Genomic DNA, 27,409 nt, shown 5'->3' with positions numbered 1-27,409 from the left:
CAAGACAAACACGTCCTTCCCTGAAACCAAACCCCCTCCCGGATACCCTCTCTCCCTTACCCCCAACACACACTCCGTGGTTCTACATGTGCTAAAAAGAGAAGAGTAAAGCTTAGAATCAACCTAATGAATCAAAGGAATAAATGATAATGATAGTAAAGAGTAAAACCCAAACCCAAAAGACCACAACACTCCTTGTGTTGTCACATTGTCTGAGTGTCTGTCCCTATCTCTCTCGGAGGCTTGCAGGCATCAATTTACATAGTACAACCAGTAAACAAGGTTGAAGAATCCAAAGGTGATTGGAAAAATGATTCGTGACCACTTGTCAATGGTGCTGACGTCTGTCAGGTCTGGGATTTTGAGCTTCAGCTTAGAGGACCGCCGGCGGAGGCGGCAGTTGGCCCGGTTGCGGGCTGCAGCGTGGTGGGTGAGCGGGACGTGGCGGTCCAGGGTTGGGTGGTGACCAAATCCATCCCGAGAGGCCAGCTGCTTGCGGAACTGGATTCCTGAGCCTTCGAAGGACATGACAGAGTTTCGAGAGTCGCCGACGCTGCTCATCATGTCCGTGGCCAGCAGCTCGTTGTTCATCTCCAGAGTGCTGAGGAGGATGTTACCGTAAGGGTCAACCTAGAACAGGGAAGACAGAGAAAGGTAGCAGGGGTGGCCCGTGCACAGCTCACACAGGGTCACAGCGTCAGGGATGAATTTGAGATGTTTTCTGTGTAGGAATTGCAGTGATTGAGTCGTTTGTGAGCTCTGACCATGGACTTCTGCGTTTTGAAATGCTGGCTGCTGCGCTGGAGTTGAAGGGTTAGCCACGTCTGCTTGCAGCAAGCTTTTGGGCAGGTTAGTGGGACTCTGCCAACACAATAGGGCCAAAAACCACAGGAGTGCTTTTGACCACACCTGCCCCAGGTGTACTGCAAGGATACACCCAGTTCATATGCAAAAGGATGGTCTTGATGAGAATGGCTGGGGGATGATGACAAAAAGATCAAGGAAAACAATCCCCAGCAATCACTAGGGAGGTGAACTGGAGTTCATCTCTCGTGATGAGGAGGAGCTCCACAGCTCACCGAGGACTGGGTGAGTCCTGGAGAGTCTGAGTCCTCCTGCCACAATGAAAGAAGGGGACAAACCTGCTCTCTCACCCTCTTCTCCTCGTAACGGTGGCGCTCATTGTTGGCCTTGCTGATCCGTTCACTCTGCTTCTTTTGCTGCCGGGGGCCTCGCCCAAAGAATATGTAGTTGACAAAAGCATATTCCAGGAGTGCCAGGAACACGAAGACGAAGCAGCCCATGAGATAAACGTCGATAGCTTTCACGTAAGGGATCTTGGGGAGAGTCTCCCGCAGGTGAGTGTTGATGGTTGTCATTGTAAGTACCGTGGTGACCCCTGTAAGGAGAGGGTAGGTGCTCTATTATCAATGTGGAGTGGTTTCCTGAAATGTCACTTTCAGCTTCCCCATCTCTCCTCCCAGCTGGACAACCTCAAGAGGGATGGGAGCAGCACAACTCGGAAGGAAACTGTCATTATTCTAAGCTCAGCTGCCCAGTACAAATTGCTGCAGAAAATCAACCAGCTGTCAACAATGGGAGGAAATGTCAAAGCTGAGTATCACCAGGACAGTGAAGATCAACATTCTCTGGACCTTGGTTCATTATGGCCTCCCTCATCCTCTCTCTTTCCCTCAGTGTGGTAGGAAACATTCAGTTTTGCTCTCAGTCTCTCAACCTCTTCTCCTTTTCTACTTCACAAACTCCTCAGGCTTCCCGGCACGCTGTTGAGTGCCTCAGTATCCTTGATGTGAATTTAAAATCTGCTGTGTCTTTCCAAAGCCATGAGCAGAGAAAAAGTGAAGAGATGCCCTCTTCCCAGCGCTCTCTTTCTCTTGCCTGCCTCATAGGCTTTTGTCTAGATCCTTGACCCCATCAGTTCCCACCTTCCTCTCAACCAGTTTTACTGTCACTACTTCAATTCATTTGTGTACACTCCTCCCAGGTTCTCACACTCTCTTTTTTAGGCTTATTTACATTTCCTGCATCTTAAATAAACGTTCCCTGGTCTCATGAACTCCTTTTTTTCCCCATCTACTGAGCTTCCCAGAGCCTGGCACACCATGATTGCTCTCACAGCTTCAGTCCTCTTTGGTTTCTTCTCAGCCTCTTCCTTTCTCTGGGCTGTCAGAGTGGCCTCTTTGACAGTCTTATGATAGCTTCAAAAATATGGCAACGAGCCTTCATGCTTCTTGTGGGACAGAAACTTTTCCTCTTCAACCTAGTCATCCTTTCCAGCTTCTCTAGCTCAGCTGTCCTGTTTTCCTTCTGATCTTGCTGATCCACTTTTATTCCAGTGTCCTTTTGCCTCATCTTTCTGTTGGCAGCTCTCTTCATCTCCATGACCTTAATTTACTCTTCTGGTTCCACCCTGCCTTTACAATGATGGCCCTCAAACCTCTCTGTGCACCCTGGACCTCCAATTGCCTTGTTTCCCCTTCACCCTCATTGTGTCTTTAGTGTCATTCCTGATAAAAGAATTAAAGAACTAACAGTCCTCAATTCAGAAAAGAGTAAACAGAAGGGAGATACATTTACACACCTACAATATACTGAACTGTCTATATGGAAAATAGTAGTCTAAATATCCAGAAATCTGGGGCAAAGAAAGAGTGTCTCCATTAAGAACTGGGAAAATTGCAATGCACACTTAGGACAGAGGCAAAGAAGAGCTTTTTGACTGTACCAGCAGGCAAATCTATAGAAAAAGTGCCCAGAGGAAGCTGTGGAGTCTCCTTAGGAGCTTTTTAAGGACAAGTTAGATAGCTGTCAGGAATAGTTTAGGAAGAGTTGTTCCAATTCTCACCTACAATGTTTTTCTTCTGTCTTCTTTGAATCCAGATGTCAGGAGAAATTCAACAGCTGTGCATCTCATGTCCACCCCTCTGCTTGTATTCTCACTGTGCCAGCAACGTCTGCCACGGTCTCTTTTCCTTCTCTCACTGATTATACTCTTGTCAATGCCACTTACCTTTACAATTTACCCTACTCTTGTTTCCTCCCTGTCTCCTGTTTCAACCTCTCCAAGCAAGCACAGCCAAGTCATCTATTTTATATCCTTCTACAAACCATCCGAATCTTCTCAGACTCTCTCTTCTCCTTGAGCTAATTCAAGCTTCCAACATTTTCTGTAGGAGCCAGGCTCTACCTGTGCTCCGTGGCCTCTCTGAGCCTTTTCCCACCCACAGATTAAATCCTTCTCTCTCCTTGGCTCTCCTACTTCCTCTGAACTTTCTATATTGTTGCATAGCCCCACTCTCATATGCCAGCCATCCCCCCTTTCTCCTGTTCCTGCTTCAAAATCCTCATCTGCAGTCCACCCCCACTTCCCTTCTGTTGCTTAAAAGACCTCATTTTTTTACTCTTATGGGAAAACATTTCTGCTTAGGGGACCATGTGCTTAAGACGAGCTCAGACCTTAACTATTGTCCCATATTTGTCTGAATTGTGAAGATTTGCAGCTACAAAAAGTGTCTGTTTGGGTCAAAACTATTATGAAAATGTGTAGTGAACCTTCCTTGACTTTTGGCTAAAAAGCCATTCACTCACTGTTCTTTACTAGTCTTTGGTCACACAACATCAGCATTTATCATCCAACTAACCAATCCTGGCACGTGTGTTGACCAAGATGTGTTCATGTTTCTCTTCTTAAGACGAGAAGTACAAACCAGGGGATGGAACTGGTGGGCTTATGGCACATCAGGGTCTCACACATCTGAGAAGCTGTGACCATTTATGGGGTTTTTTTATAGAGTTTAAACTTGCACCCCAGAGGTTTTTGGTAGAACATCTGTCTGAGGGTGAGGGTGCAGTGGAACAGGCTGCCCAGGGAGGGTGTGGAGGCTCCTTCCTTGGAGGTCTTTGAGACCCACCTGGACACGTTCCTGTGTGACCTGATCTAGGTGAACCTGCTTCTGCAGGGGGGTTGGACTGGATGATCTCTAAAGGTCCCTTCCAACCCCACCATTCAATGATTCATTCTATGAACGTTTACTGATTCAAATCATACAGATTCAAGTTTGGGAAGTATTGATATCTCTGAATAAAAGTAGCAGCCCTTAATTTGAGATGTTTAATGGAGCTGTGTGGCTGCTCAGCTGCTGCCTCAGACAGAAAATGGCCTTTTCTTTCTTTCTATTCTAGCTCATCTGCCTCAAAAAACCCCACCTTCCTTCAACATATAATGAACAGACACATACCCAGTGCCACTCGTGCAGCAGAAGCATCGTAGTTGATCCAGAAGGAGACCCAGGACAGGATGGTGATGAGAATAGATGGCATGTAAGTCTGCAGGATGAAGTAACCGATGTTCCTCTTAATCCGGAAACTCAAGGATAAGCGCAGATAGGAACCTGTCAGTGACATATTAAAGGGAGAGGACGTTTGAGAGGAGGACAAGGCTGTACTTCTGGTAAGAGCTTAGCTTAGGAACTGAAAATTTATTTGGAAAATGTTCTCAAGAGGCAGGGATAATGAGAAATTCTCCTTTTTCCCCCTCCCTCCTCATTTGTTTTTGCAAACTCATCAGTTTTTGGAAGGGAGTTCTTCAGAGTCTGCTTAGCTGGCTCACAATATTAGGAAAGGAAACTCTACATAAGTTACATTATTATATCAGATATCATGGGAGGATGTACAGTGCTGAAATTGCTATTTTGGTGCATGCCAATTTGATACAGGCTTACATGGGAGACTTTAACCCTATGTCTGGTCCCAATGAGATGCTTTCCCAGTGTTTCATGTGCTAGCTTTTCCTCCAGACAGAAATGAAGTCCTGAATCATATGTTTCCCATGTTGTTCTAAAAATAGGTTATGGTCAGACCTAGGCAAATTCACATGCAAATAGAGTACTGTAAGTTCCTCCTAAACTTTTAGCAAACCTAATGGGGATAGACAACAAGTTCTTTCACAGTCTTTCCACTGGAGCATGGGCATTTTGACAGGGAGAAAGAAGGGCCTCCCTCATTGCTGTGAAACAAGCCCAAGTCATTTCTTCTTCCCACCTGAGTCCCTTAAGAAGCACAGCAGCCTGAAACACAGTAGTAATTGTGGCTTGGCAGCTAATGTAACAAGAGAACAACAGTCTTTAATGATCAAGGAGGCAGTCTGGGAAAAAGGAGGTTATATTCTCTCAGCATTACCTGGCAATTGCATAGCTGGAACACAGTATTTCACCAGTCTTTTCTTTTTAATTTGAAGGCCTTACCTATTTAGGCTGTAAACTTCCTTGGGGGGAATATTGCCTCTTGTTGTGGGTCTCTAGATTACCATTGCAATGGGACTCTGCTCCCAACATGCTCCCCAGGCACTATTGTAACACCACCATCTGCCACAGGCTCAGGCTGTGATTTCATGGCCTTTCAAAATCTGCCCTGTTTAACAGGTATGTGGCATGCTATTTTGGCAGTGAACTCCCTGCCAGATCAAAGTGAAAACAGCAACCAAAATCCAAATCCCTCCAACTTTTCCACCTGTCAGTATCTAAATTGTCTAAAGGCATTGTCTCCAGATCCTTTTATTGACCTGTACAGATGGGTTTGCATCATTTCATAGAGCTCTTGCTTTTCAACTGATACTGCTTACTGTTGCACCTACATTAGCTTCAAGAGTCAGTTACAAGCCACATAAAACCAAGGTAAAGGCTAAGAACCTTCTAAAGAGGTTCTGTTTGGGGCTCAGTTGGTGTTTTGACTAAGAAATGGAAAATAACTGCAGCAAAACACCACGATTCCACAAGTGTCTTCCATAAGCAGCCAGAAAAAAACACCCCAAAGAGAAAACTTGCTGAGTATAGAAGATGCCTCTTTTCCAAAGGGATGGGATCCCAAGTCACAGTCTTGATTCTGAGTTAAACCACGTTGACATTGATCAACAAGAAGGTGTGCAAATTCCATCACGTCCCTCCAGCGGAGACTCACCGGTGGTGAAGACCACTTCCCTGCTGACCAGCCTCTGCTCAATAATGGTGAACTGGGGCAGTTCTAACACCTCCATCCCCGTGACAGCAGAATCGTTTCCTTGCCAGAAGAAGACAATGTCATCAACCGTGTAACCATCTGCAAAGGTGAGGAAACAGAGAGAGAGAACTAAGCTGACAAGCTGAAGCAGATGACATCCTCGTTTCCACTAAAGGTGATCTGGAAGAGGATCCAAAGGAAAGCCCACACCACCAGATAGCGAGCATGGACCCTCCCTCCTTATGTACTTTTCAGCTGAGCTTGGCAGTACAGTCCCCAGAAGAGGAAAAAGTTGGTCAGAACTCCTACTTCTGGCTAGAACTCAGGAGAAAAAGTGGCCCATCACACCTTGGCATGTGCTACATAATCCCCACGACGGACATGAGAGGGACTCATGCATCAGATGCCTGTCCGATGCATCAGACATGGCACTTGGCTTCTCATAAACTGCCTTGTTTTACCAGGAGGGGGAGACCACACAATGCCTTCTGGTGGGGACTGGGCAAACACGGCATCCAGGGATCAAACATTCCCAGAGAGAACATCTACAACCACAGCTGAAAAGAAATCTGAACATCAAGAGCTTTGCCCTCTTCTAAGTGTTCTTAGTCAGAATTTGGAGCCCGGAAGCAGACAGAGGCTGTGAGGTCGGGGGCTGCTTTTTCCAAGTGCTGGTTGAAAAGAGCAGTAATGGCAGAAGAGAGGAAGGGTAGTTGGGGTGATAGCAAATTCTCATCCCTTACATCTCAGGGTAATGGATTTGTTAACCCAGTCAGGGTTACAACCTCTTATTTAACCCCAAACTAAACATGCTGCATGAGCTGGAAGTGCTGCAGAGCCCAAAGCCACTATCCCAGATGCTACATACTCATGGGAAATGAGGCCCAAGGCATGAAATCACACAGCTCCCCTCTCACCAGTGTGATGTCCACAGCCCTGCCCATTGCCCTTCTGGGTAAGGAGTCCTCTCCACCTGAAAATTAAGGCTGCTTGTGGCAAGCCAGGTTTTGAAGCACCATGGCTGCTGCTGCACAAGGGGTGGGCTCTTACAGCAAGCAAAGCACAGAACTGCACAGGAGTACCTCTCTGTGCAAAGCAGTAAGGTGTGTACGGGCTTTGGTATAGCACTGTGCAAAGCTTCCTTTAGAGTGTGAACTCCACATCTGCCCACAGACAACTTTTACTCACAAGCTGCACTGCAGCATGATAGCCTGCCTTATCCACAAGGCCTCACAGCAGTGAGACAGTTGGCTACCAGTACCCAGTAAGGCTAACATCCACTCAAGAGAGCTACCACCAAAACCAGCATCAGCGATTTGTGGGATCAGGGGAATAAGAGCCACTGCAGGAGAAATTCTTCTACCTAGGCTTTGGGGCTGAGGGCTACCCCAGCTCAGAGTTGAAGCTTTGAGGACAGTGTCATCCTGCAGCTTCCAAGTGGACAAAGTGCTGAGCAGCCTGGTCTGATCTCACAGCTGATCCTGCTTTGAGCTGCAGGCTGGACCACAGACACCCAGAGGTCTCTTCCTAAACAGAATTGTTTGATGACTGTGTATTCTCCAAGCCCCCATCCCGAGCTCTCAGTCAACATTGCATTTACTCACGAGTGATAAAAAATAATAACCATCTTCTATATCCCATGCCAAATCTGCTTCTGAGGTAAAGAGCTAAGCTAAGGCTCAAGGCTCACCTCCTCCCCCCACAACATGCTTCTGCTCCCATGGCAGGGAGCTGTAAAGCACTCACACCCACCAGCCCATAGAGATTCAGGATCCTCAGGTTATCGTCTCATCTGCAGTGGACACTGGGGTGTCACAGGACACTGTGCTGCCTCGAGTACCCCACACTTGGACAGAGGGACTGGTACTTGCATCTGGTTGCAGCAACTCTCTAAGAGCACTGAGATCAAGTGTGAAAAGCAGCATGAAGCAGCCAAGTCCTCCACTCCTCCCAGGGGCTGATTGCAGGGGCTCAGAGGCTCTGGCAGCTAAAAACACTCTGTGTGTTTTTACAATTTGAATCTGTCTGGCTCAGACTTTCAGGCTGTGGTGGTTGTTCTGAGTTTTTCTAAGAGATTACCAAGCCCTTTCCACCCTGCTCCCCCTCTGCAGAGGTGCACTCAGCCTGTAAACAAGTCACCACCTCCTTTGCAGTAAACAAACCAGTCTGAGCTACGGAGGTTTCTCACTGCAAAACATCTGCTCTAGCCCTCGAACCACTTCTTAGCATCTTTTCTCAACCTCTTCTGATTTCTCAACTTCCTCTCTAAATTTTGGAAACCAAATATAGACAGAGTTGCTTTTCCCATCTCACCAGCAACACGTTCGGAGGCCGATTGATTCCTTGCTCTGACTCATGGCTCCCCTGGTTTATATAACCAAGGCTCTCTCTCAGCCCTCTTGTCAGCTCTGCTACGAAACCTACAGCAGTGGTGGTTCAGGGCTACCATCCCTTCATCATTTCCCCCTGTCAATAGGCATGTGGGTATGATTCCCTGGGCCTGGCAGCCGGGCACAGAGTTCTGCCTTCAGCTGTGTTCAAACCTTTGCGTTTGGGATGTGTTCATGGGGAGGTATTCAGATGTGCACGCAGAATGTTATCTTCATCATCCACAAATTTCACAACACTGACTTCAAATTTCCTTCCTGATCAGCAATGAAAATGTCAAATGACAGTCACTAATTTTAGGAGCTCGTGCAGTTAACCAGCTCTCTTCCCTTCGTTGTGTGACCTGCTGGTGTTGGGCGCCCATCCTTGGTTTGGTTTTTATTGTGGCATTATGCAATATGAGATCAAACATGTTTTGTTTCAGGAAGCCATTTAGGAACAACAAAAAAAGCGATTCTAAAGGGAGAAGTTGTTGGGTCTAAAAATAAAAAAAGCTCCTCTTTGATTTCCAGCTTTAGAGAGAAAACCACATTTCCATTTTGCTTTTTACAAAGTAAAAAGAACTTTTCCCAAAGACGAGTCGCTTCAACCTGAAACATCATAAAGTATTGATACCATGCCTTAAAATGTCAGATTAACAGCCTGCTTGCAGCCTGCCTCACCAGGCTTTTGTTGAATCCTGGCACACAGCTAGGCAGAGGTATATGTGGTGAGGGCTGTTTTGGGGATGAAGCCAACACTGGCTTATCTCCTACAGGTAAGTGCCCCGAGCTGCCATGGAGAAGGAGACCCCAGCTGCCTGCTGCTGCTGTACAAACCCAGCACCCCTGCACCACAAAAGGGCTGGGGTGCTTTGTGTGGTTTAGGTTGTGGGGGTATTTTTCCTTTGTTTTTTCCTTTAAGCCAGCCATAAAAGGACTGTTATTGCAGAGCTCTGTGGACTTGGAAGCAAACAAAATGGAGCCCTGCAGATTTGGAACGTGCAAGCGTGTAAAAGACAAAAGCACCAAGGACACGATGGAATCTCTTCATCTCCACGTAGCTCCGACTAACACATCAGCTTGACATATCCCATTAAGAACAAAATCACCACATGGGGAACTGTGGGTAACTCCCTGCCTTCTGTTTTCTTGGTTGTACCATAAACTATTCCCAAAATGCTCAGGACTGCCAGAAACAAAGTGTCATTAGTTCCTGTGGCAGGGTCTAATTTCCACCCCATTCCCTGCCAGGCGAAGCGGGACAGGGCTCCTAGGCTGGGCAGAGCTGGAAAGGAGGCACAGCACCCTCGATCGTGGGTGCTGGGAAACCACTTTTGTGGTAAAAGCAATTCTTTGATAATCACCACCCAAGATGCATCCACTCCCAAGGGATACTGTGGTGAGATTTTATGAGGCAGAGTTGGATCTCCTCTGCCAGCACAGCCAGGAGAGGCTGCCCCAGGAGTCAGGGCAAGACCCATATGCAGACAGGGACTGCAGGAGGGTTTGGGTCCCATCTTCCACACAGAGCAGGACCAGCTAGGAGCAAGGACAAGGTCCCAGGGCTTTCATAAGCCTAAGGGAGCCTTCCACCACCTTCCTGAAGGTAAAGATGATTTTAATGCCCAGCCTGTTGCTAGAGCTCTGTTTTCCTGGACATTTCACCCACGCCGTTTGGCTGAGGGAGCCTGGTCCTGCCCTAGGGGATATCCCCCAGGGAGAGGTGGCCCATGAGACCCCTGAGAGGCATCCCATGAGCGGGCAGGCATGGCTGGGGCAGGTGGCAGCGAGGTATACGCACAGCTCTCGATCTCCAGCGTGCAGTTCTGCTGGTCCAGGGGGTAGCGCCGCAGGTCCATCATGCACGCGGCCGTCGTGGTGATTCTGAAAGGAGGGAGTGAGAAAAAAACGAATCAGTTGTGTGGGGGGTTTTTTTTCCTCTTAAAAAAAAAAGCAGCTGTGAAAGCCAGGCAGCATTTGGGGCCGCTGTTTCCCTGGAAACCAGGGAGATCCGTGGTGGGAGGTGTGCAGGATGAGGGGCTGAATGCGGCTCACCCGCAACTACACGACATAAACCCTTCGTGACTCACGTCAGCAAGGCAGTATCTCTATTAACGGGGTGGGGAGGGATTTGTGATCCTCCTCTGTCTCTCCCTCGAGAGAGACAAAGAAGCCAGGAGCAGGCAGAGCTACAGGCAACGAGGAGAGAGGCACGTCAGGTTGTAAGAGGGAGACAACCGACACGTGCCCGTAAAATGCAAGATGTATCAATTAAATGGCCTGGCAATGACCTATGGAGAGGAACAGCTGACCATATTATCACCCCCCTTTCCTCTCAAATTACCCCAGTGACTTTCCTTGCAGCTCCTCACCTCCCCATGATGCCCCCTCCATTGCATCCACTTTGGCACTGCCAGATCCAAAAGCCCAGACCCCACAGACGGAGCTCTACCATTCATGAGGGCTCAAGGCTACCAGAGGCACTCCTTTGTGACTCACTGCCTGATCAAGATTCATGGCAGCGAGTTTGCATCCCCCCTGAAACATAATCATGGGGAGAGAATGAGGGTTGGTGTTGCTTTGGGGGTGTCAGAGCACGGTGCTTACGCTGGGGCTCACCTGAGGGTGCAAGGAGGGTTTGTGTGTGTGTGTTATGTGATACACACAGAGGAGCATCGCTCTCTGGGATGGGGAATTTTGGGATGGATTAGATGAGGGAAGAGAGCATCAAGCAGGGACAGAGCAAATCCACAGCGAACTTGCCAGCCTGGCAACATTGCCCTGGAGTTAACAGGCAGCTCCCTGTTTCTCAAATATATTGCACCCTTAATGCAGTTGTCTTCCTGTGCAATGTATGTGTGCAGAGTGCTGAAGAGGGGGGAGAGATTGGTGCATTCCCCTCCCCCCTTTTTTTTTTTTTCAATTAACCATCTGGAAGGCATTAATCAAGCTACACATTTTTTACTATGTAGGCATAACCAGTGAACTGTTAACGAGAAAGCTTTATCTTCAGAGCCCTGTGGCCTGGAAGAGAGAAAAGAGAGGGGGGAAAAAAAAGAGAAAAACAAGAAAGCAGAGAGAATGAGATGGCAAACCAGCAAAAAAGGAGGCCAAAAAAAAAAAAAGAGGAAAAAACATCAATGACAGAAAGAGACCAGAAAGGGGAAAAGAACGGATAAATTTGGCCAGAAAATTGGGAAAGGTGGGGGAGGCACCTCGGGAACGGGCTGCCCCAGAGGGGTAAGGGTGAGGGGGCTGTGGCAGGACAGGCAGCAGCCCTGCAGAGCTGCTGGCTCTTTAAGAAATCTCGTGTGCTAAATTTATCTCTCTGCTGTCTGTGAAGACTGTTTGTAGGAGATGAAGCCTTGAGGAGAGCCTTTGCCACTGCCTGCCGTGCTATAAATAGATCCGAAGAGACGGAGGGAATTTATATATATCCTCACTGGGTCTAGATACAACATTGCAACTGCCCTCTCTTCGAGCAGGGAGCCCAAGTGAGCTCTTAACCCTTTTATCTGTAATGCAGCTGGGGTGGAGGAGAAAGCTCAGGGGGAGTGAGAAGGATAACAGGACAGGAGCCACTTAAAAATTACACCACGGCTTTGGGATTGCATGTATTGATTTTACAGCCTCCCAGCTGGGCATCACTAGGAGAGCTGCTGGAATCACAGTGCCTCTCCCACTCTTAACCCTCCTGGGCCAGGGTAACGGGGCACACAGTGGAGGAGGAGATCTGGAGTACATCTGCAGGCAGCTGCACCTTGCCAGGGAAGCCCAAAGTGGCAGGTGCAGAGTCCATCCTGGCCGGGGACTGCGACCAGAGTCATGCACGGGGATGACTCATTCCCCTACGCCATGCACGGCATATACTGTATATATTACACTGCACCCCTGGGAAACAGCAGCTACAAATGCGCTTTTCTGTTTTCCCTAAAGTGTGAGATGCAAAAATGTATTAAATGAAAATTTTCCACCCCATTTGTGGGACCCTGTGGGCTAAAACCTTTCCGCAGCGTCCATCCCAAAACTGCAGCCTGGCTGGCCAACTTGCCTACACAAAGGACAGCCAAGGGAGGGCTTTTCTGGTTCTAGAGGGACCCTCTTGCCTCTCAACAGGATTTGCTTCTCACCTGCAGTGCTGGCTGGAAATGCAGAGCATGACACAGTGAGCTATGGCTGCCACACTCCATGCGCCAAACCCTGCTCACGCTAATAGCCAGCATAAATCCAGAGCCACTCCAATGATTTCTGCAAGATCACACCAATTTATATCAGCAGAGATTTACATCAGGGCAAAATTTAGCCTTACTGACTCAAAGAGAAGAGAATCTCAGGGCAGGTAGGACAGAAAGGAGAAAAACAAGATTAAAAGGTCATCTGTCCTCAAAAGCCAGATTCTTTCTCTCTGCTTCCAATTAAAGGGCAGCTGTGTCTATACCATGTAGCTCAGCACCCTCCAGAGATACCCCACTTGACTGCAGGTCCCAGACTCCTGGTGATCTGCCCATGTAACCCTGCTTGGGCAGGTGAGAATGGGGAGCGTGCAGGGTGAAGGTTTTGCCCTGTTTTCAGGGCAGAGGTAGCACAGCCAGTCGTGGCTGTCCTGGGCTGTGGCCATCTGCTCATCTGGAGCGTTTTGGCTGCGGTGCAGGACCCATAGTGATGCATTCCTGGCAAGTCCAGGGACACCAGCACTGCAGGACAACCTGCAGCAGGACAGGATGCGAGGGGCAGCTAGCCTGGGCCACCAGGTTTTGTTCAGATCCTGCCCCTGGGCTTCTTAAAGCCTGATAAACCAGCCCTATCCTGTCCTGGACACAGACTTCCCTTTGCTTGAAAGTCCCACAGCACCACAATCCTGAAGTGGCATCTACTACTGTTGGTGAAATGGCCACCCATGGCCTCCATGACTGACTCAACATTCATTTCCTCCTAGAGAAGCCAACAAAAGCTTTCTCTAGCTCCTCTGGTGGCTGTGTACTCTGAGCAGGTGAGAGTCATAAAGGGACAAGAGGCTCCACTGACCTCTCACAGACAAAGGGAGCAAAACTCAGGCATCTCAGTGATTTTGTGGGGTCACAGCATTTGCCATCACTGACCCAGAAGGCCACAAGACCAACCTCAGCCTCATGCTTTGATGAGTATAAACACATTATTCTTGGTACACTCTGAGCTGCTGTGTGAAGAGATGTGTTTGCTTGGCACACAGAAGACAGCATGGGGAGGACTGGGTGGAGAGATAGCTGGGGGGCTTGACACTAAGGAGGTCCTGGGTGTCTCAACAGGGTTAACAAGGCAATAAAGGTGGGAGGAAAGCATGAGGTGGACAAATGAGGAGAGGATCAAAAAGTGATGACAGCATGAGCACTGATGGGAGAGGCAGGAGAGGAGATGAGAGACTGGAGTGCAGATAGTGCCGGACAGGAGGCTGCTGGGGTAAGGGAACAGAGGAGAGGGATCAGAGGAAGCGAGGGGTAAAAAGCAGCCCAAGGAAGGAGAGATGGACACGAATGAGAGGTTAAAAGACAGAAAGCAGAGGAGTGGATACTCACTCTGTGAGAAAGGAGATGAGGAGACAGAGAACAAACCATCGCCCTGTAAACAGCTCTAGACAGAGCACACTGCCTGCAGGAGACGCGACCGAAGCGAAAGGGAGCACGGGGAGCGCGGGGGCCGCAGGGAACACGGCGGAAGGAAGCCACCTTCCCCGTGGCCTTAGCAGGAGGCACTGGCACCCGGCCACGCTGCATCTTCTCCCTCCCCCTCCTCCTCTCCTGCTTCTCTACCCACCTCCTCCTCCTTTTAAATTCCCAGATTTGTGTGGTGTGAAAGTCCATCTGCTTTGACGCGATGAGCAGAGACACTGCCCATGGGAGGGGAGAGGTTTGCCTGCCTCCAGCCTGGCCACTGCTACCTTCCATCTCCACACCTCCTTCTCTCCCTCGATTTCTGCCCAACCCATGGGCCTCTAGGTCAGTCTCCTCACATCTTACAACCTTTACACCTCCTTCCCTGCAAAGAAGGCATTTGTGTCCTTGCCCTATTCATTTCTCCTGGGCTCTGTAATGGTGCTATCTCATCCCTGCTGCTCCACTGAACAGCTGGAAGGCAGGCCCAGCTCATCTGGAGGGAGATGAGGCAGTGAAGAAACCACAATGCATCTCAACAAAGAAATAAAGGAACACACATCAGTGAGATTTCAAGCAGTTTTGGCAGTCTGGGAACTAATGGACATCTCCCTCCTCTGCCAGCACCCAGCAGATCCAAGCAGAAACCAAAGCAGCACGGATACCTTGCCCTGGAGAGCATCCTTCAAAACCCCAGGAGAGGCAGAGACTATCTCTAGAAGAGCAACCATAAAGCTTTAAGTCACACAGGGTGAGTGATAGGTCTTTCCTTGTCACAATGAGGAAAGCTCTGCCCATCCAAAGCTTGTCTTGACAAAGCAATGCTGGCACAGAAAGGGGAATGCGAACTCACCCTGCTGTCCCTCTGCACTGCACTGCAAGTGGAACCCAGCAGCACCAGAGGACTGTCCCACCACAGATGCAGCTCAAAGGCAATGCTCAAGTTTCTGCAATCCATCAGTCCCCCACAAATAGTTCAGTTCTCTGACATGAACATCACCAGCCATTTCATTCCCTCTCTGATCCTCCTCATCGCTGTTTGCTTACAAATGGCTTCTGTCTCATCTGAAATGACTACATAAGTTGAGACACACAACAGTGTAGAGCTCCATCCTGCCCTTAAAACCTGCTGTAGCTGAATGACTTCTTTCCATCTCTTCCTTACCCTGAAGCTGCCTTTTTAGCTCTTGCCCAGTTTGATCTGCCTCTACCAAATGTCTTCTGTGAAAGCCCTCAGCCGTGCATTCAGACATCCATTCATCCTTTAGATCATCTCCAATGTGTCAGGAGAACCAAACTCACCAGCTACAAGTGTAAGGGGCAAAAAATGACTTCCCCAAAATACCATCTGACTTCAAAAGGAGCAGGACTAGACTCTCTGGGTGGGAGAGACAGGAAGACTACTGCTTTTGAGGGGTTCCTAAAGCAAGTGAGGTCCCTTTCCCCTGAAACTCATCCTTAGGAAACAGACTTCTGCACTGTCTGCATCCTAACTGTGTGTACACCAGCACATTAAACTGCCTGGCTCTAGTTTCTGAGGCCAATGTCAACTGGTACTGAACAGTCCTTGCCTACACTTTAATTTTCACCCTCTAGAAAAGGGATCTGTCTGCATGTGAAATGCCTTTTGAGACTGGTCACCGGCCTCTGCTGTGCTCTGACTGGGAAATGCAAAACACTGATTGTGGATACAGAAAAAACCCAGGAAACAAATTGCCTGTGTGGGCCACTGATGTCCAGTGCCCAGGAATGTTCCCTCATACCTTTGGCTTCAAATTGTGCTCCCTAAAATGCAACATGGATGAGGAGTATAGCAAAAATACCCTTGTCATTGTCTTCCCAAATTGAGGCGACAGAGCCAGTGGTTCAGGCACTTGCCCTGTTTTGCAGTTATGGATTAAGAGTGCAGGGACTAATACAAACACTGTCACACCAAAAATAAAGCTTTTTTGTTTTGTTGAAGTTGCTGGTTGCGACTTTTTGGATCTCAGATCTCCCGAGAAGCTGAAGATGCTCCTATCCCCGGGGGATACAGACTCCCAAAGCCAGCAGCAGCTTGCAGCAATAAGGAGAACTGAGAGAAGTGGTTTGGGTTTCACAGGCCTTGTGGAGGCAGGGGCAAGTTAGACTAGTAGGGAATCGTGGTGACTAAGAGGAGAAAGAGGCAAAAGTGCTGTTTTGATGAACATGGGGAAAAAAAAGAACACTGGATTTTTACTCTGTACGTTCTCAAAGTCAGTCATAAAAACACGCTGGCAAGTGTCACCTTCTGCCTGGCAAGAAGCACAAACTTTAAAAGGCCTGGAGGGATTTATAAAGCTGTGGTAGATTTTGCCATTCTTTTATCATGGCCAGAGCTTTGCAAACTCCTGGTGCTCATGTGAGAACCAAGAGCAAGACAAGGATATGGAATATTTTCCCCTTGTGTCTGCCTAAAATCGACTCCATGAGCCTTGGCACAACCCTGCTAAGGTCACTGTTTCCAAAAGCATCTGTGCTTGCATAGGCATCCTTTGATAAATAACAATGTGCACTGCACTCAAGTGGGGGAGAAGGAAAAATAAAGCTCTTCTAAACTGCTGCTCAAGGTACCAGTCATCTCAATCAACCATTTTTCCAGCCTGGGAGAACACAAAGCAGAGAGCCTTGGCTGCAAGGTCTTGCTCTTCTGCCTCCTTGCTCTATTCCAAATGTGCTGTGCATCTGGCAAGCTGTCAATTGGATTGGGGGACAAGGGAGACCCAAGTGGAACGTTTGAAAGGACATGCACTACAGTTGCTTCAGACAACAGTGGCCTGCACTTAACAGAGCAGGGGGGCTCTTCTTTCAACAGTAGCAGGCTGGGATGAAGTTGAATTGATAAAACAGTAACCCATGACTTGTCAAAGAATACATGGGGATAGGCTCAGATTGGTGGCTGGGGCAAGATAAGAAGGAAGACTGAGAGGTGCTGCCAGGGTGAGCCAGGAGTCCAGGGTACACAAGCTGCTTCAGTGACCTGTGAGAGGGCAGTGGGAACCAGCTGTTTGTGGACATTCCTTGTCTTCCATTTCTATTGATACACAAATAAGACTTAGAGGAGATGTGGCACAGGCAGGAATGTGGCCAGGTCCTGGTGATGTCTGCCTCTGTTCTTGCCACAATAAGGATGGAGAAGCATCTCTGACTTGATGTTTAATCCTGTTTTAGCGAGCTCTGATTTCTAAGATTATTCCTTCTAATGTTTCCAGCTAAGTCTCTCATCCTGCCCTTATGAGACAAGAATGCAGGATCCATCCTTAACCTCAGCTGGGGACCTGAGCTCCTAATTGAATTCCCATTTCCTCCTCTCACCCACCTAACACCCTTTTCCCCCACCCCCATGTCTTTGTGCTAAAGAGATGGCCCAGAGCACAGTTTGGTGGTGGGAGCAGTAGGAGGTTGCAGGACAGCTCCAAGAAGCCAGCTAGGTGGACATAAGCCCAACTCTTTGCACCCAAGCTGCCAAAGGAGAAATTTATGTTGCTTTTGCCTAATCTGTGAAAGGAGCAGGCAGAGCTACTAGAGACAGGGTAGAGCCTGAATCATCTCTCACATTTCCAGAGAAATCTCTCTCAGGGAGAGAAAGGGAGGCAAAAATAGTGGATTTCTGCCCTTCTGGCCTGTGAGATGGGAGAAGAAAATTCCTCAGTGGTCTCAGTACAGGAAAAACTCCTCAGTCTTAAGCCATCAGGACATCTTCTCTGCAGAAAACCAAGAAACATCCATGCAGAGAGCAAGGACATGGCTGCAAACAGCAAGCTTCAACCAAGATAGGAGCAGGAGAAACCTTTCTGTGAGCAGGAGAACACAATAACCCCAGGCTGGGACCTGAGGAATATACTACAGACAGGGCTAGGTCCTGATCAAGAGACAGCTTGGAGATGGGAGCTACAGAGAAGACTGAGTTTCAGGAGAGTCCCAGGAGTGGGGAGCAGGCAGGGCAGCCCTGGAGGCAGCACACACCAGAGTGGCACGAGGGGCTCTGACAGTGTACCCGGTGCTGGATGAGCGAGCAGGAGGGAGCCTTGACGTAGATGTGTTCACCTGCGTCGCTTCGCTCCAGAAGATGAGCTAGAAGTGATGCTCTAGCTGCTGCCTTGCTGCAGTGCGAGGGCTGCTGTCCCCCAGGAGCCACTGCCTTGCAGGGAGCAGGTGACTGATGGAACTTACCCTGTGAAAAGCAGAAACGAAGTGCTGCCAAAGCAGACACATCCAGTAGATGCTCTTTTCTCAGCTTAAAGCTGCAAATCTTGAGCTTCTGAAGTACAACAATTCTCTCCCCTTTGCTTTAAGCATTCACTGAGCAGGTATTTACACTGATGGGGATAGCAGGGGTTTATTTCCCTTGGAGAGAACTCACTGGGCTCAGAGCCCCTCTGTGCCTGGGCACCTTTGCACCCATCCAAACCACCTCATCTCCAAAACACACCTCGCTGCAGTGACTATCCCAGACAGGATTAAACAAACCCCACAATACACACACACACAGCACCACTACCACCTTGGCAAGAGGAGATCCCTCTCTCTCCCTGCACAGGGTTTTCTTCTCTGTCATCAAATTCCTCTGCAGTTTTGCAGTTGCTCAGTTTACACTGCCTGGGCTCCTGGCCAGCCAGGCGTTGCATCTCGCTCGCTGGCCACCCGACTCCTCGCTGCTTCACCCTGGTGAGCTCAGGGCTGCACTCCAGGCTCCTCAAAGCACCTGTTTTTACTGGAAGCTCGTTTTTGTCCCTAATTAGAATGAAACCAAATGGCTTCACCATTTCCCTGAGTGGGGTATTTAAAAGCTGCTTTCGAACAGGATTTCAAACGACGAGAGTTTCGGCGTTGTTACGGTTGTTGCTATTTTTAGGGCTCTGAAAAACAAGATCACAAAATCCTGATGACACCAGCATTTGACAAGTGTCAACTTGCCTCACTACAAAATGGATGCTACACGGTCTAGCAAAGGAAATAAAAACCTCAGACCGTGATGTATACCTTGTATGTGTTGACAATGTAAAAGCTCAATGGGCTGGACTTAGTCAGTCCCTGGAGGTCCAGGGAAAGCTTTTGATGATTCTCTGTGTTATTCAGACCATCAGTGGCAGTAATAAAGCAGCCTGAAATAGTGAGGGAAATATTGACATAAGTGAAAAATTCTCTACATAAAATGAGGAGTGAAACATCAGCCTCCTCTGAAATGCTGCTGCCTCTTCAGTGAAAAAATTTGCCCTAATTTTTGTTTAAAGTTGGATGAATCCAATGCAATTGCTGACAGAAAGCCATTAAGGGGGAAAATATCTTGAATTCAGCCAGTGCCATCCAGCTCTTCCTCACTATCTTATCTGTCTCTCTCCTCTACACAATCACAGATTCTTAAGGGTTGGAAGGGACCTTGAAAGATTGCAACCCCCTGCTAGAGTAGGACCACCTAAAGTAGTTTGGTTGCTTTTTCTTTGTGGGTAGCTCCTTGAAGCTTCCCCTCACATTGCAGGCTTTCCACACCATTTTAGGGCTTTCTTGCTGTATGCCACAGGCAACCAGCTCTCCTGTGCTTCACAAGCACTGCAAGGTTTTTGGGGCCAGGCCAGTTCAGGCACCATTATGCCAAGTTACACCTCCTAAAAACCCTGTCCCTCAGGGCTGGATATAAGCACCAGGCCTTCCTGGGACTGATGCCATCTCCTAATTCATTGGGAAAGGGAGTAGAGACCACCAGTCCAGAGCCCAGCCCCACAGCAGCCCAGCCCCACAGCAGCCCAGCCCCACAGCAGCCCAGCCCCACAGCAGCCCAGCATCAACACCCCAGCATCAACACCCCAGCATCAGCAGCCCAGCATCAGCAGCCCAGCATCAGCAGTCCAGCATCAGCAGCCCAGCATCAACACCCCAGCTCAGCCTGCTCCTGTTTGTGCATTCCTTTTGTTGGAGACCTGGCAACCAGCTTTTAATCTAAGCCTGGTGGGTATACATTTTGGAGTAAGCTTTTGTATGGAACACTTTCCTAAGATGTAGCTGTACTCCCTCCATCCATTAATTTGCTACTTCTATCCAAAACAAGCATCTGCTTTTCTGACACACAGCTTTCACAATGAGAGGAGCAGAGGACTAAAGGGGGCTTCATTTACTCGTGCAAAAAAGTCATCTGAAGCCTGAGAACAAGTTCTTGCTCAAGTCAAAAACAAAATACCCATTGAACCTGCTTCTGCAGGGAGGTTGGACTAGATGATCTCAAAAGGTCACTTCCAACCCTACCATTCTATGATTCTATGGGAGCTAACTTGGACCTTGGGGTCTGATCCAGCATCTGAGCCCTATCCTGCCGGTCCCTTGAACACTTGCTGAAGGCAGGGACCTGGCAGGGTGTCATCCGCCCTGGTATCTGACATCAGAGGCTGCTGGAAAGAAAAGTGACTGTTGTGCCACAAATAGCATGATTGAGTCACTTTGCTACAGGATCAGCTCAAAGGAGGGGGAAGAGACCAGCGAGAAGGTAGCAGGAGAAGGAGCGGAGCTGTGGGATCTTGCTCAGGGAAAAGCAGACAGGCTAACAAAGAGAAAAGAAAGAGAAATGGCCTCCTTTGGCCTTCCATCAGGGCCACTCCATTCTAGGGATTCTTCCAAAGAATGCAGGACAAGACAAGGACAGGCTTTAAAATACCCACTCTATTCTTCCTCCTTGTAGGACAAGCAGGAGTGCATTTTTACACAGATAAAGGGAACACAGGTAAATAGTCAATGACTGTTTTCTTCCTTGCTTACACCTGCTGTGCACGTGGCTGTGTATTTTTGAATACAATCACACTTATTTGCACCTGCAAAACTGGTCCTGAGTACTTCTGCTGTCAGCAAAAACCACAGGTGCAGGAGCCAGTACAAAAAGCAACCCCAAAGAAACCATTGTCCATTCCACTATGAAACAAGCTGAAGGGATTTCAAGCATTCAGGGCACCTGGCTTGTCCCCCAAAAGCCCAGTGCTTTCAGGATAAGAAAAGGCAGACACCCTGACAGGAGGGACAGCTCAGGAAGAGGAGCTTCAGTTGCTCGGTGCTTTGGGTTTGCAGTTGTCATTCTCTCCAGGGGGAAAAGAGCAGCCTGCAGGAAAACCAGCCAAAAGTTAAAACAACACAGGCAGCTCTTACTACAGCCCTGGAAATAACAAGGGCAAACAGCTGTCACTTTCTTTCTTTTGGCCTGGATGCAATTTGCCTCAGGTCACCCATTTACACAGGGCATGCAAAGGAGCTGAGCTCCCTTCCCCACACTGCTGGGCCCCATGGGAGAAGAAGGGAAGGGACAGTGCAGGAGATGCTTGCACTGACTCCCAGTCCGAGCCAGCCCAAGCTTAGACCCTCTAAGGACTTCCACTGCCTGTCACTAGTGCTGCAGGGTTCGTGCTGCTCGTTATTTGACTAAATGGTAGCTGACAAAAATACACTAGCATTTCTTCTTCTTCTTCTTGTGCTGTGCAGGTGTGTGCAAAGATTTCCCACCAGCTTGGGGGAGGCAGCTCTATGCTCAGGTGGGCTGGCTCAGCAGCAAAGAGCAGCCTGAGCTCAACAGTACTCTTCCCCCTCTTCTGCCCAACAGGCTGAATTTATGCTCCTGCCTACCCCAAAGCATCTTCTTGCTTAGTTTTCCCTCTCATTTTAGCACAATGAGACAGTTTGGGGTAGTCAGCTGTGGGAAGGCTGCAGTCTCTCTGGTGGGTCAGGAAAAGCTGGCTCAGGGCTCTCTGGCAGTATCAGCCAAACAGCACTAGCCCAATGTACCTGTCCCAGGAAAGGAGAGGCAAAATTGGGACAGAGTCACAAAGATGCACCTTTTGCTATCTTTGAGCCTGAAGCAAAAGGCATCCACTAACTGGAGGGGAAAAGTAGTACATACATCACCACACTTACTCCAGCCTGTCCCTCAGCACCAGCAGCAGCTGCTGCTGATTTGGCTTCCCAGGGCTCTGCCATAGGGAAAGCACAGGGCACAGTCCCCTTGCTGCCCTGGCAGGAGGATGCTCTGGGCAGCCTCTTGCTTTGCTGTGCCTACAGCCAGCTTCACCTTTCCCAAAAGAGCCCTGCTACTTAAGGAGGAGGTAAAAATCCATAAGAAGTGAGACTTTGCCACAAAATATGAAGCAGTAGAAGAGCTGACACTGTAAATGGGAAGAGTGGGTGTACCCTCTTTGGAGGAGAAAGGTCTCTCCTCCCCCTTTGCTGCACTGGGACGTAAGCCCAGAGCTGCTATATCACAATCATTTGGAATGTGGAGGCAGGTCTGAAAAGCCAGATGTGCATTTTGATAGTCAAAAAGGAAAAAAAAGAAACCACAAAAAACCCCAAGTAGGAGAAAAGCTCAAAGCAGACTAATCCAGAGATGGGAAAATCATTGTCTGGATTTCACCTACAGCAACCAAAACCTGCACTCGTGCATACAGCTGCAAACTCTCTCCATTTAACTTTCTTACCTACCCTGGCCTCTCCATGTATCCAGATGTTACAGCAAGACCAACCTGGCCACCTCCACCACACACAAACACAAAACTTTCAAAGGCTTTGGTCTTGCCTATGTTAATTTATTCCAGGCACCACAAAAAGCCACCTCCCAGAGGATTGTTCCCCTACTAGGTACCAACTTTCAAGGCTCAATCATGAGAATTGCTCTGGTAAAGAGATGGGGTTTTTTTAACTGTGCAAAGACATATCTCCTATATCATACCCAAAAGTGACTAAAGGGGTTGGACTCAAATGGTAGAGAAATTCAGCCTTAGATATGAGAGTAACAAAGCCTCATCTCTGTAGGCCAAACTTGCAGAAAATGATAAGCAACTGAAAATGAGCCTTTCAAAAGGGAGTGTTATGCAACGTGAGTGACAGTGGCCTGAAACGCTCAGAGCAGACTATCCCCATCTCCAACAGGCCTCAAGGAAACAATCAGCTCGGAGACAGAACAGATTGTGCAACACTTGAGTACGTTTTGGGCTTCTGGGTCCTTGCATTCCCAGGGTATCTTTGGAAAAGGGAGAGGTTTGGATGAGATGTCAGCCACAACCGACAGCGATTTCCCATAGACTTACCTCAGGCCGTACAGGACGGTCCCATCGGGATGCAGCCGAATCATGCGATTCTTCACCGTCACCCCATGCAGAAAGGACTTCTTGTCATTCAGGAAATAGGTGTCAGGCAGCCACAACTGGTCAGCCACCCGGTTGTCCAGAGTCAGGTTGAGAGGAAGGTCGTTATACGCCAGGCGTTTGTCCCGCCAGCTCTGCTGGAAGTACATGGTGATGGTGTAGTCCTGGGAGAGAAACAGGCAAACATCAGCCTGGCCCCACGTTAGGAATGTAGCTCAGTCCCTCACTTCTGTCACTGCTGAGACCTTTGATGGGTCTCCAGATATCTTGGCATCCAAATATTTGTGTCCACACCTTCACCAGCTGGGGGGACTGTGCTTTGTTCTGAGAAAACGGAAACCAACTTGAGCTTTGTAGGGGACAAAATGACATCAAGTGACTCCAACCACACAAAATCGAGTCCCACTCATGCTGTCCTGGCTTACTTGAGTTTGGCTGCAAAACTAGTATTAGTTAGGACTGTAACAGTACTAAAGGATGTCAACCAAATGTGGGCTACATCATGCCAAAGGCTTCAAGGACCGATCTCCCAGTTAAGTCATGTAAAGGTGTCTGGACACAAAGCAGTCAGCTCAGCCAATGCTTGTGGTAGTAGGTAAATACCAATTTTATTTTGAGCAGAAGCTCAGGAGACTCCCAAGGGCACATGGAGAATGTCACCTCGAGGCCAAGGTTTCAAAGTCAAGCCAGGCCAGCCGTGACAAGCTATTAGAACTCGCCTTGCTACATGAGCTAAGTTGGATGTTCATTGTGATTCTCAGGAAGGGACATATGTGGAGAAAATCTGTCACTGGTGGAGCATGATCCACTGGGAAAGGGGCAGTTCCCTAACCATCTCTAGCTAGCACAATATCATAAATATCTCCTGCAGGGAAAGTTGTGTGGTGGCCCACAGCTGTAGCTCTGCAGAAACCATAGCTGCTGGACAGTAACAGCATGTCCAGAGGAGTTCCACAGGCCCCACAACAGCTTGTTCAGAGCATCATACTAGGAGAACAATTGTTTCTTCTCAGGTAAATGAGTACAGGAAGAGGTCTGGCACTCACCAATCACAGGTCATAAATTGTCTAGGAGTCAAGATCTTTGGGGGTAAAGCAGCTAGCGTTACATTAACAAGATGTTGGTTAGGAAGCAGGCACAAGTCTTGCTGGCTGTGGCCTTACAGAAGTCAGTGACTTTTCTCAAGTCCTTAAACAAAAAGTATTGTTGTAAGTGCATGCAAATGATTTAGAACAGATGAGGCCAGAGGCACACTGTCCCTTCCCCAGGAGATACCTACAGTGCCACTGGATTCCTCTTGGACACAGGTTTGTGTGGTGGGTGTTTCTGCCCTGCAAATTCCAGCCCTGTGCAAGGGGCTGGTCAGGACCTTGCTCATGCACCAACATCTGGGCTGAGCACAGAGGCATCCTGCCTGACTGTCTTCTCCCACTGACTTCACTCAGAGCCAGGTTTGATTAACACCTCTGTAACAAGCTCAAATAATCCCACATGATGGGTATGCCAGCTTTCAGGTCTCTAACCATGATTCAGAAATCGAGGCCCACATGCATATCCGAAAGGTCACGGAGTAAATCTGTGGTGTAGACTGGATACAAAAGCTCTATCTGTCACTTTCTGTGTGATATTGAAAAGAACAAAAACACAGTGACAGCTTTCTGGCCAAGAAAGTGTTTTGCTTTGCTTTTTGAAGGACTGATAAACTCCTGCCTCAGAAGCCTCACAGTCTGTCTCTTCAGGGGGCAGAAACGTTTTCATTTTGGTCAAGACCTTGCAAAGGCAAATGTTCTCCCTGCTCCCCCTCCCAAGGTGTTTGAACCTGCATCCCAACACAAGCACAGAGGAGCAGAGTGCCTGGGTTTCTGGAGCCTCTTATCCTTCTTGGTAACAAACTATTCCCCTGCCTGTGGGAAACTGGCAGAGGCACCATTCCCGTTCTCCCCCTTTGAGAGCTCCACCTGCACATCTTGACAAGCTGCTTCACTGACCTGCATTTTCCTGATCTTTGACAGAGCCCTGCAACACCTCACCCCCAACCAGGCCACCCTGCTGTCACCACAGGCTCCTGCCAGCCTTTAAGCAGCAGCAGGCAGGAGGTGGCACTGATCTCCAGAAGACAAAAAGGGCAAGCTGCCTGCAAAGTGAACAGTCGTCAGCACCTAAAAGATACACCTTCTGAACACATCTTCTGCATTTCAAGGATTGATGGGAGCAAACTCAGAAGGGTGCAGAGATAAAAGCCTACACCCTAGCCTACAGCAGGCTGATGATGTTCTTCAGGTGCAGAGAGACCTTTATGGGCAAAACTACCCAGCCCTATAGCTCTGGGCTGAGCTCTGCTCTCCAGACTTCCCTGGCTTCTTGGCACAACAGATTTCTTTGGGCAGTGTCATGGAAGTCTGGAGAACTTGACATTCATGATTCATCTACTACCTGAGGTCTCTCTCAGGCTGCCTCTCTGCAGATTCCTGTGTCACTTCTCGTTCTCCTGACAGTGGGCAGAATTTCTGAGCACAAGGAAAAGAGCACAGAAGCCAGCCTGGTCTGGGAAGACATCCTAGTGGGCACAGCATCTAGTGATAGGGAAGAGGGATGCTTTGCCTCTGGGATCAGGCAGGGCACAGGGCAGGGAGTTGGAGGAAACACTGGTATGGTCCATTACAGGGAGTGAGAGGGATTAGCACTCAGGAGGGAAAGCAGCAAGCTTGCCTTCCCCTTTATACCCCAGGCAATTAAACAGTACCCAATGACACCTTAGCATCACCATCTGGCCGGGCTCCAGAGCTGATGAGACCTTAATCACAGCCTTCCTTCCAGAGGCATCTAAAACAATGACCAGGGGTGACATCGTTCTGCAGAAACAGAGTGGCCAGATGGAGCCAAGGCATGCAGTGGTTCATAAGCTCAGGAATCAAAAGTAATGAGCCTGATTTTCCTCTAAGTCTCGAATGATAATCCCTTTCTTGTGGGGTTTTATTTGTCATCAGGCTAATGTGAGGCTTTCCCAAACCTTGCAGTAACCAGTGACATTCACAAGCCTACTGATGGCACAGACAGAACACAAGCTGGGTTTCCCAGTGCCATCAGCAGATATAAAGTTGGTTCATTTACCAAACTCAATGAAGAGCTTCAAAACCAAACACATGTAAACTAGCCATGACAGCCTGTACTACCCCAACCAGCATCCAGCTGCAGGAAACTGAAACGCTGCAGTCAACAGTGCTGGTGAGGGCAAAGCCTGTTCCAGACTCGGATGAGCCCTTCTGAGCTCCACCAGTGTGAGTAGCAGGGCCAAGGAGGGGATTGTCCCCCTGTGCTGGGCACTGGTGAGTCTGCACCTCAAACACTGTGCTCAGTTCTGGGCCCCTTACTACAAGAAAGATACTGAGGGGCCGGAGGATGTCCAGAGATAGACAATGAAGTTAGTGAAGGATCTGGAGCACAAGTGTGATGGGGAGCAGCTTAGGGTGTTTAGTCTGGAGAAAAGGAGGCTGAGGGGGAACAGGAGCACTCTCTGTAGCTCCCTGCCAGGAGGTTGTAGCAAGATGAGTATTGCTCTCTTCTCCCAAGTAATGAATGACAGGACAAGAAGAAATGGCCTCAAGTTGCCCCAGGGGAGGTTGAGATTGGAGCTGAAGAAGAACATTTTCCCTGAGAGGGGTGTGAGCCCCTGTGCCAGGCTGCACAGGGAGCTGGGGGAGTGCCCAGCCCTGGAGGGATCCCAAAGCCATGGGGCTGAGGTGCTGAGGGCAGTGGGGTAGTGCTGAGCTTGGCAGGGTGAGGGAAGGGCTTGGACTTGATGATCTTAAAGCTCTTTATCAACCAAAATGATTCTGTGATTCACTGGCTTACAAATCACGTGCCCCATGTGCCAAAAGAGCGTGTGTGTTTCTAAACAAGCTACTCCTTTCTCCTCCACCTCTGCTAGCTCAGTGGTGGCCAGATCCTGGGCTTGTCCCAGAAGCCTGTTATTCAGTAGCTCACAAGCTGCACAGCTCCACTGCTGCTCCCAGCCCTGTCATTTGCCACAGTGCTCCATGCTGCTTTTTGCCTTGCCAGACAGGCCTTATGGCCCAGCTGTGTGCAAGATCCTCACAGGGACATGTGGCCCCTGGGCCTGCATGACCATCCCCATGAGATTTCCCCTCCACATGCTTCCATTCAGTCTGCTTGCAGAGCAGCTTCTTGTAAGCTGCCAGTCCTGGCCACCCCCTTTCCTCCTGGGCTTCACAAAGGCTTTGCTCTTCCTTCTCTCCTCCTGGAGGCA

The 27,409-nt window shown here is 48.8% G+C and overlaps 1 protein-coding gene across 2 annotated transcripts in view; it reads right to left on the bottom strand.

The window, feature by feature from the left end:
- Nucleotides 1-252: 252 nt before the first annotated feature.
- The window catches only part of GABRQ (gamma-aminobutyric acid type A receptor subunit theta), a 72,354-nt gene continuing 45,197 nt past the window's right edge, over nucleotides 253-27,409 (bottom strand). The window contains exons 4-9 of one of the 2 annotated variants that reach the window (XM_062006580.1): nucleotides 23,086-23,306; nucleotides 10,186-10,268; nucleotides 5,977-6,114; nucleotides 4,260-4,412; nucleotides 1,143-1,399; nucleotides 253-630 (exon numbers count right to left, since the gene is read on the bottom strand). In XM_062006580.1, the coding sequence (XP_061862564.1) occupies nucleotides 253-630; nucleotides 1,143-1,399; nucleotides 4,260-4,412; nucleotides 5,977-6,114; nucleotides 10,186-10,268; nucleotides 23,086-23,306 (1,230 nt within the window). The remainder of the gene's footprint in view (nucleotides 631-1,142; nucleotides 1,400-4,259; nucleotides 4,413-5,976; nucleotides 6,115-10,185; nucleotides 10,269-23,085; nucleotides 23,307-27,409) is intronic. The other variant, XM_062006581.1, reaches the window with a different exon arrangement.

This window comes from Colius striatus, chromosome 13, assembly GCF_028858725.1.
Source record: "Colius striatus isolate bColStr4 chromosome 13, bColStr4.1.hap1, whole genome shotgun sequence".
In the NCBI taxonomy this organism is placed as follows: domain Eukaryota; kingdom Metazoa; phylum Chordata; class Aves; order Coliiformes; family Coliidae; genus Colius; species Colius striatus.
The sequence above is the reverse complement of the archived record's forward strand: the minus strand, read 5'-3'. Positions and strand labels throughout refer to the sequence as shown.